The sequence below is a fragment of the Paracoccidioides brasiliensis genome (genome assembly GCF_000150735.1).
Source record: "Paracoccidioides brasiliensis Pb18 unplaced genomic scaffold supercont2.31, whole genome shotgun sequence".
NCBI classification, from domain to species: Eukaryota; Fungi; Ascomycota; class Eurotiomycetes; order Onygenales; family Ajellomycetaceae; genus Paracoccidioides; species Paracoccidioides brasiliensis.
Genome location: NW_011371388.1, coordinates 39,505 through 49,987, shown reverse-complemented (window position 1 = coordinate 49,987; position 10,483 = coordinate 39,505). Strand labels below are relative to the sequence as shown.

Here is a 10,483-nt window from a genome sequence, read left to right as displayed (position 1 = left end):
GATATAGAATTAAGACTCCCAGTGGCCTATCAATGAAGGGAGTGAAGCAATTCATAATGTAAAGAGTTAAGCTCTAAGAACTAGAGGCTAGTCCTTCTATATAACAAGAACAAATTGCTTGAGAAAGGGAAGAAAAGAATGAGATGAGAACTCAAGCTTAAGCAAGCTCATATAGCATGATCATGTGCGCACATGCAAACAATGACTAGGCTGAGTCAGCCAGCCAGAGCAAATCTAGGGGTTCAACCTCTTATAGTAATAATCTCTTGAAGTTACAAGTAGAATATCATAAAGAATTTTCATCAAATCTCTTTCAGTGCATCTGATACTGTAGCTTGCTCCAGTTTATTTAACTGATCAATATGTAATTTATTTCTCATTTATTCTTATTATCTATTTCAATTGAGTCTGATGGTCTGACAGTTTGATCATATAAAGAGTCTCTGAAGTTTTTATGTAATTTGTCTAAGAAGAAGATTAAATAAATCTTCATTATTGCAGAGAGATTCAGTTTGTAAACATTGCTCATTTTTTTCAAAATTTTAAAAAGACTAACATTCTGCTTTATCAGTTTACAACTTAATCAATTCATTTTATATAATTTCAATAATAAATAAAATCTTTTACTGCAAAGTCAGACTTTTGATGATATTTATCAGTCTATCTCTTTATCTGTTTCTGTGCTATTCTTATATCTTTACTTATTTGATTTTAAATCTCTTTCATTTAGTGAAAAAAACTTTTTACTACTTTTTAATTTCTTTTCTCATTCATGCTCAATTTCTTTATCAGTGATGTCAGTCAAGTAACATTCAGAGTTTATATTCATTTACTGTGAGAAAGAAAGAGATCTCTATAAAAGTATTTGAAGTAACTATGAAGATGTGATCTATAATGAGCAGTTATTCATCTCAATCATCTTGATAATAACTGACATAGAGATAGAGATGAATGACAATATATTAATTTATTACTTCTGTCTATTCATCAGTTTATGTATGGTGCATTATTAAGAGTTTCAGTTTCATGCTCAGAATCTATATAAACTCCTCTTAAAAGCTTAATATGAATTAAAAATCTTAATAAGAGATAATTAAGTTAAGCATCTCATTATATGAATATTAGAATTGAATAAATAATCAGATCAACTCTCAGATTGTAACTTTTCAAATAATTGAAATAAAAATTATCTTTTTACTTAATTAGTATATTATAATCAAAATAACATCATAATCTGTTTTGCTTTTCAGCATGTTCATGAAGTTTATTGTGATATACTGTCATATCTGTTCTGATATTGATAATAACTTTAACAAATTAAAAGTTTTATTTTTTGAAATTTTACTGATTTAGTATACATGATAATTTCAAATGTAGTATAAAATGTCTATCTGTCAGATGACTCATCAATAGTGTGATTGTATCAGAGGCAAAGTTTTTCACTCTTCAGAGTGTGTTGTTGAAGTTTAATTATGAATTTTCTGCAGTAGTTTGACTATTAGAGTTTTTTTTCTAAACAGATATCACTAGTCTTTCATTGTATCATAGCACATTATCTTTCATTATATGGAGACTATTCTTATCATTTGTCTACTGCTGCAGAGGCTCAATTGAGATGACTGTGCTATTTAAAAACACTATACATTTAGCTATATTTTTTTTCTCTAAGAAATTAATGCTAGCAATATTTATAGAAAAAGTAATTTGAGAATTAAGAGTCTTTGATTTTAGAAGAATGTGTATATAATTGTTTTATTGTCTTCTAATTTATTTAAATTTACTTAGTGTGTTTGCTACTAGATTGATCTTATCTGATCAATACTTGATCTCAAAGTAGAAATAGAAAGAAACTCTGCTCAGTGAGCTTGACATGCATTCAGCTTTTTAATAATTATAAAGTATTCTAGTACATGATGATCAGTGAGAATTTTGAATTATTTCTCTCATTATAATCTCTCAAGCTCTGTTTATTATTCTTGTAAGATCTGAATCACAGTCAGTATTTTCTTATCATGAACTTTGTAATTAAGCTCTATGTTATTTATTAACTTTGAATAAAAGACTACTGAGTGTCAAAGATTATTTTCAAATCTTTGACTTAGTATTTTAGTTGCTACTTTGTCAGAGATGTCAGTCTTAATATGAGTCTTTCATTCAGAGTTGTAATAATGTAGTATTGAAGTCTTCATCAACTGTCTCTTCTATTTTTCAATAATTGATTTGCATTTTAATATTCACATGAATAAAATAATCTCCTTCATCAACTGATATAGTGATTTTATAATTCAGCTGTAATTTATTATCAATCATTAGTGAAAATTATCAAATTTTAGAAATAACTGAACTTCTTTGACTGTGATAAAAATCTGTTATCTTATGTTGACAACTGTCTTCTCTGAGATTATCTTAATCTCTTCTGTACTGATAATGAACTTTACATATTTTGTTCTCTAGACTGTGAACTTACATTTCTGAATACTTGCTTGTAAATCAATTATCTTTAATTAATCTAGCATTGAGTTTATCTGCTACTTGTACTTCTTCAGATTCTTGCTCTAGATTAGAAGATCATTCATAAATGCTATCATAAACTTGTTTAGATAGTTAAAGAAGATACTATTAATAAACTATTAAAAGCAGATAAAAGTATTTAGAAGATTAAAAAAAATTATCTGATATTTATAAATTCTGTAGTGAGTTCTAAACATGATCAGATTCTCAACTTCAAAATTCATTCAGATGTGATAAAATCTTTGCTGAATATCTAGCTTTGTAAAGTACTTCACTCTGTTGAATTGATTTATCAGCTTATATATTAGAGACAAGAGATACTGATCTTGTTTGATTACAGCATTTAATTTATGAAAGTTAACATAAAATTATAGCTTCTTCCCACTACAAATAATCAGAATTAAGAAGATGTAAAGAGCTCAACTTGAAATGATGAAGCTCTTTGCTATATTGACTTTACGATAGATCTTTATTGCCTTTAGTTCCTCTAGATTCATCTTATATAGAGATACATGTTCAATGTTTGAATGAGATTAACATCAGACTGAAGCTTTATTTTATAATTAATATTCTTTCATAGAGAGAATAATTCATCTGATATTTTTTTTAAGAAACAGTTCTTCTGATTTTTCAATAATTTTGATAAATTGCTGATTTACTTCTTATTAAATTTATTCTTAGCTTTTACTAAACCTCACTTCTTCTCAAGCTGTTTATTAATTTTATACAGACTAATTATTAAAACTATTAAGTTCTTATTCTTCATATAATCATAAAAGAAAGTAGTCTTAATGAAGTTCATATTCATCATCTGTGACACTATCTCCTCTCAGATTAGTCTTTGTCTTGTCTTAGATGTCATTACTGAGCTGATTTCTTTCAATCTATAGAGCTGAGTCTGACACTTCTGTCTAATGTTCTTGTTTAGTTTAATCTCTCTTCATTTTACATTTGTCTGATGCTTAGACTTAGAATTTAAGCACTTCAATATAGACTGAGATACTATTTTCAATATCAGCTTCATTATCTATTCAAGAATAGACAATTCACTCAGTCAAATCAGATGATGATTTTTAACATCAAGTCATATATACTATACTGTTAATCACTTTTATCTCAGAATAACAGAATGCTAGTTTAGATCTGTTATTAACAGAGAGATATTCTAAAATCTCCAGTCATTCATTCAGAGATTTAGAGTCAATATGCAGTCTATTATTCTGCTAAAAGCATCATTGTATTTCTTCATGCAGTATTTAAATAAGAGTTCTTGAAAATTTCCATCAAAGAATCTTGTCAATTCTATGACATATCAGATATTAATACAATCCACATCATTTACTTTAGTATCAGCAAGAGAATTTATAAAAGTAGCAATTTCATTGTAGACTAATTTGATTGGTATATTAAAGTTTTTTCTTTTAATCAAGTTTTTATATCAAATCTCTCACAGACTATTAAACTATCTAAAATAAAGTCTTCTTTTAGACTTATTTTTTTCTCAAATCTGCTGAAGACTTAGAGACATCATTCTCTGTGAGCTTAGTAATCATCTATTAAGACTTCTGCTTTGCAGAGTAGTTTCTTGCAATATAATCTTTCTTCTTGCAGTAGTAGTACTGAATGTCTAAACAAATGCTGATAGCTTTCTTCATGATAGAGAATTTTGTAGCAAAGATATTAGAAAAGTTTAATTATTGAAGATTCACAAAATGTTTTACTAAAGAATATTAAATTTATTTCTCTGCAAGCTCTTTGACTTCTAAATAACATTATTTATCTGAAGAATGTAAGCTGTTTGAGCACAAATCTTCTCAAACTCAGTATATATATTAATAATTGCATTGACTACTACTATCATTCTCTGAAGTTTAAAAAATAGTTTATTATTAAAATCTGTTTTGTAATTTCTTTTAGCAATCTTGATCTCATTTGTCAGATATAAGATTTTTATAACAAATTCATGATAATTGTCCTCATTATACATAATTAGCTTGTGATAATTACTTTTGATATTTTGCAGCTTATTGACATTTGTGTATATTTATTTAAGATATTCAAATATCTCTTCTATGATTTGATATTGCTTGAGATGATTTTTTCATACAGAGTGCAATGTGATATATCATATTCTCATCAGTCTGATTTTTGATGTATGTAATCTTTATGTGTTTAATGAAGTAGTGATCAGCATTCTGTCAGAGTTTTTTCTTCATATGAAAGAGTCAGTGCTCAAACTTTGACTTTTTATAATCAGTGAGATGTTTTCAATCATCAATCTTAATAGATCTTCTTGTGTTCTTTGAGAGAATGATGTCTGAACTTGTTGCTTGATTTCTGATTGTCATTCAAATTAAAATGTGATTAAGCTTATCATATTCTACAATAAGCTCATTAATTTGACTTTGTTTGATAGCTGTCTGAACTGCAGCATTATTTCATTTCATTCATAGACATGTAACTGTGTTTTTCAATGTTTTTTCATTATCAAAGATGCTATCAAAGATCACTATCATCTCATTATAAACATAGTTACTGTCTAAATAAATTATCTCTCTGAATTTTTCAATTGAAATACATGATTGATTAGTTAATTTTGTTAAAAGATATCATCAGTTCTTTTGACCTCTTTCAGAGGGTTGAGAGTCTGCAGCAATTATCTGATGTTGAATTAAGCTGTTGTCTTCAGCAGTTAATCTAATGTATTGTTAGACTCTCAACTAGTAGATTTAAATTCAGCTAAAGCACTTAAGTTTTCTATCAAAATCTAAGTGAAAAGATAGAAGGAAATCTTAGTATTATGTTAGAGAGTGAATGTGAGCTGCATAAGAAGAAAACTCTCTGCATTGCTAACTGCTATATAATGAAATACTAAGCTTAATGAGATGAAAAAAGATGCTGAGGCCTGTCTGGATTATAACACCTGCATGATCACGTGGTCACATGATGTGGATTAGGCTCAATCGGGCGCTGAGCTTAATCTGACATCGAGTCTAACAGAGCGCCGGGCCTCAGTCGGGCTCAGTTGGGCGCTGAGTCTAACAATAATATTTACTACTAATATAATCAATTATTTGCTAAATCATATTATCTATTAGATTACTATTATTCAAATTATTTATATTTATTAAAAAAAATTTAATATATCAATCACACTTATTGTCATAGCTCAACTAGAGATATAATAATAATAAAATAATAATTTAATTTATCTATCTAATTAAATAGCTACAATAAGAATATTAAACTGAGAATTAAAATATAGAAATAAGATAAATAGCACAATATATAAAGATGATTAAAAATCAAAGTAGATTAATTTAAATAATTAAATATAATTGAAGTTGAAATAGATTAATTATATCTTATATTATCAGCAACTGCACTATGAGATTACTCTTTGATTTAAAAAAAGTACTTACTCTCAAGTAGTTGTACTAGATATAAGAAAAGAGTAATATAAAATTTATCAAACTTATTTATAGATTGATTATTTTAATTATTATTTATAATAATTTTATATATTTTCTTTTATAGCTCAATAATATCTAAGTTATTATTATTATCAGATTTTTAATTAAAGATTGAAATTTATTTAACAACTTACTAGTAGTAATATAGCTTATAAAAATATAAATAAAAATAATAATTTTCAACTCAATAATTATTAAATTATTATTATTATTGTTATTATCATATATTATTATTATTTACATATTTAATATATATTTAGTTAATAAGTATAATATTTATTTAGTTAAATTAGAATTTAACTATTTTATTAATTTAATTAATAAATAGTAATTAATTTATATATTTATAGAGTTTTATATCAGAATAATATAATATTTAATAATTTTTTAATAAAAAATATCTTTATAGATTTAATTTTAATTCAATTGCTTTTTTTAATTTAAATAAAATAAATTTCTTTTTATATGATTATATAAATAATTCAATATAATATAATTTATCATCTAGTTGATTGAATCATCTAGTTGATTAATATTTTATTATTTAAAATATTTCAAATTAAATTAAGCAATAATTATATACAGAAAGTAATAAAATATATTAAAAATTATTTTCTGCACACTGAGAGTATATATGAGTAGTATGTTCAATAGTTTTATATATATTATACTGTGATGCTGTGCATTTTTATAATTAAGAGTTAGCAGCTTTAATCATCTTTCTTCTTATTTATTAACTCTTCATATATAATTCAAGTCTTCTTCAACTCTCAAAGCACTTTTTTGAGTTATATATGTACAGTTTATTTTCTGCTTCTTCTTTTATTTTGTATTTGTAACTCTTACTTTCTTGATCTTCTGCTTCAAAAGTATCATTTATATATGATTATTTGACAGCTTTTGACAAGCTAGCTTAGAGTCTGATAAATAGAACTGAGTGAACTCTGCATATAGTGTTTGATATATTTTCTTACCTTCTCAGCCTGCTGCTTCAATTGATGTACATTATGTGATGTGATCATGACCCAAAAAGCTTGAGAGCTATGAGAAGTTACAGAAAAGATAAATGTATATATTGTGATATTAAAATGTGAGAGAATTTATTCAGAATTATATGAAATCAACTCAGCAGCTCTAAAATTGCTTTTGACTTTGTTCTCATTCAAAGTTTATATATGAGCAGTAAAATATAGAATTAAAAACTTCTTTTTGTCAAATGTAATTGATTTCAAGCTGCATCTGCTTCTCTATTAGTTGTTCATACACTGTTTTCAGAGAAGAAAAGCAATCAATATTTATTAACTGAAGAAGATAAGAGAAATGAGCTAGTATGTAGAAAGTAATAATATTGTTCTCAGAGCAGAATCAGTCAAATTCAGTTGAAGTATGATTTTTATATTTATCAAGAATCAACAGTCAATATTTCCTCTTCATATGAAGTAGAGTATCTTTATTGAATATCTTCTTCAGTCAATACAGATTCAGCTTATCAGTTATTTAATCATTATCACTGACTTTAATAACTCAGTTGTCTGATAGCTCTTTTATCTTATATCAATAAAATTGATATATTTTTTCTTTAAAAATGATTATTATATGAAGAGTTTAATCTGTGACATTGATTTTAATAATAATAGTTATTTATTCTCAATTTTCAGATTGAATCAGTTTTGAATAATTGATTTTTTCAGACTTAGTCATCATTCTAGCAGTGTTAATAACTCTTATCTGAAATTCAATCTCATCAAAGTTGTAGATATCATTTATCAGAATTTCATACTTTGCAATAATGTTTTATACAAGTCTGAATCACTTATAGATAATCTCAAAATTCTCACATAGAGCTTATTGATAATTGTACTTGCATGAGAACTTGAATTTGAGCTCAGAATGATGATCAATAAATTGATTAACTTAGCATTTATCAACTGTAGATGAAGATTTGATCTTAGTGCTAGAATCTCAGTTGATTAGAAAAAAAATTGACTGTTTCTCATATAGTATGCACTTGAGAAGACTGATCATGTTCATTCATAAATAGAATAAACTGTACAAGAACTGACTCTTCAGTAAAGACTAATTTTCAATTGTTAAGTTGAAAATTTTTTCATGTCATATAATCATTTAATTAATTTTATAAGATGATAAAAGAGATATCATACAAGCTTGCAGCTTTCTTAATACTTGAAGTTTAATTTTTTTTTAATGTCTGAATAGTTAAAAGAATCTTTTCTTTTTGAATAAAAGCTTAAGAAGTCTATAGAGTAAGTATTTTATTAATATGAATACTATATATATATATATTGAATAAATTAATTAACTTCAATCAATTAAATGATAAATTATATTAATATAAAATAATATAATTAATATAATTATAAATTTAACTTTATTATATAAAAAAATATCTTAATTTTTAATAAAGTATATTAAATATTATAATTATTAAATATATATTTTTTAATATTAATTTTTTATTAATATATAAAAATATTTTAAAATTTAGTTTTAAATTTTTTTTTATTTTATATATATATATATATATAAAAGAATAAGTCTAAATATTTTTATTTAATATTTATAAAACTGGAAATTTTTCTTATTTAATTAAAGTTTTATCATTTCTGCTGCTAATCAACTATTTCACATGTGATATTATCAGTCAATCTCTGTACCTGTTAGGCTCAAGCGCCCGACCGAGCCAGGCCCGGTGCCCGGTTAGACTCGACGTCGGGTGAAGCTCGGCGCCGATTAGGCCTAATCCACATCACGTGACCAAACGACCATGCGGGTGGTTATAATCCAGGCAGGCCCCAGCAACCCCTTTCATCCCATCAAGCTTAGTATTTCGTTATATAGCATTTAGCAATGCAGAGAGTTTCCTTCTTATGCAGCTCGCATTCACTCTCTAACAGTAACTGAAGTGTTGAGAAATCAAAAGCTATGATTTCAAATGTCACAAAGAGTAGTTATCTCAAATTCAATGAAATAAGATTTAAAAATTAAGTGTGTCAGCTGACTCAACATCAAATAGTATCTGATTGATGTCTCTGATACAATATCATTTAAACTCAATGTGGGTCTATAAAGTATACTCTTTAGAATTATCATCATTTCTGAATGAGAAATCATGTAGTTAGTTAACTAACTAGTTGTTGTCAGTTCTAGATTAGTCACTCATTATGAAATTTTAGATCTATTAGTTTTCTTTGTTTTGTGAGTCAGATTTTGATTATAATTTAAATCTTGTACTTAACTTCACATTCATGAACTTATCAGAGTCACTGACTGCATACAAGTATAAGATATATCAATAATAGATTTTGCTAATTAGTGAAATATAAAGATTCTTAAGAAACTGTATGCTGCAGTTGCAGTTTTATCAAAATGAAATACTGACATTTTTTAAGTTTTTTTAATGACTTTTTTGAAATAAGTATTTCACATTGAAGCTTTCATTTTGAGAAGATGGTGAAAATAGTTTGTGCTGAGCTGATTGAAAGGTCAAGAATTAACAGACCACTAGATCAAGTGTTATCTTAACTGCAGATATCGATCGAGTAACTCACAATATGGGAGAAATTGACACACTGACAGTGAATAATATCTTAAAAGCATCATCTCCACTCACTAACCAACTCATTCTACGTAGCACTTTTCAGTTGTGACCCAGGAACCCCAGCACCTGGATCATGAACAAATAGCTTCTTCCGCTCTGTCTCTCTTCCCACTTTTTTCTTTGTTGTCCCCGCTTTTCTATATCCCCCATCTAAGTATTTAACCTGGCCTAGGCGCTCATCCCCATGCGTTCCCATCGCCATTCATGGAGTCCAGCTTACGGACAGATGGAAGTTCGCTGGGAGATCGCCAAGTTGCAACTTGGGAGAATAATGGCTGTCATTGCCCCAACAGTAATAGCCGCGACATGGTGTGACATTTCAATTTAGGATTCAGAAAGAGGCAGTTTGCGAGGGCGCTCTGATGGATCGCTATGGAGACAAATGAGCTGATTCGTGCAACGCTGGCCTATTTGAAATTTGATGAAGTCCGAAAGGTACCTCTTTTTTTTTTAAAAATAAACATAACATTATTGCTTGACACTTTCCCCGGGATAAGCTGTAAAGCATTGGGAGATACGGGATTGCAGAGCGCTGTACTGTGCAAAAGAGAAATTCTGGGGAATTCATGAAGGAATGGTCTTCATCCATTTCATTGGCTTCGCTTGATCATACAATACGTATTCCCCATTCCGGGAAACAGGATGTTCTTAATCTTTTCAACGTTGCAACAGACGGCAGTTGGGGGAAGTATAAAACAGCTTTTGTTCACCCTCCATTTCATTTTGGCAATGAGAGAGACCTATGCGATCGTAAAAGCCCTGAGAGAACTAGCCCTAACTGTAAAAGATATTTTACTTTATCTTGGATAGGGTTGCAGGGAAGAAATAGAAGTATGAAATATAAGAATATTATAATAACAATCAAATAACGTCAATTAGT

General features: G+C 27.4%; 1 protein-coding gene across 1 annotated transcript; it reads right to left on the bottom strand.

Annotated features, from left to right (window-relative positions):
- Positions 1 to 9,628: 9,628 nt before the first annotated feature.
- PADG_08699 (uncharacterized protein) lies at positions 9,629 to 9,921 on the bottom strand (the record flags this gene model as incomplete). The annotated part of the gene is made up of 2 exons (XM_010765695.1): positions 9,629 to 9,740; positions 9,824 to 9,921. 2 exons carry the CDS (start codon positions 9,919 to 9,921, stop codon positions 9,629 to 9,631), a joined length of 210 nt encoding a protein of 69 aa, XP_010763997.1.
- Between the last annotated feature and the right edge of the window lie 562 nt (positions 9,922 to 10,483).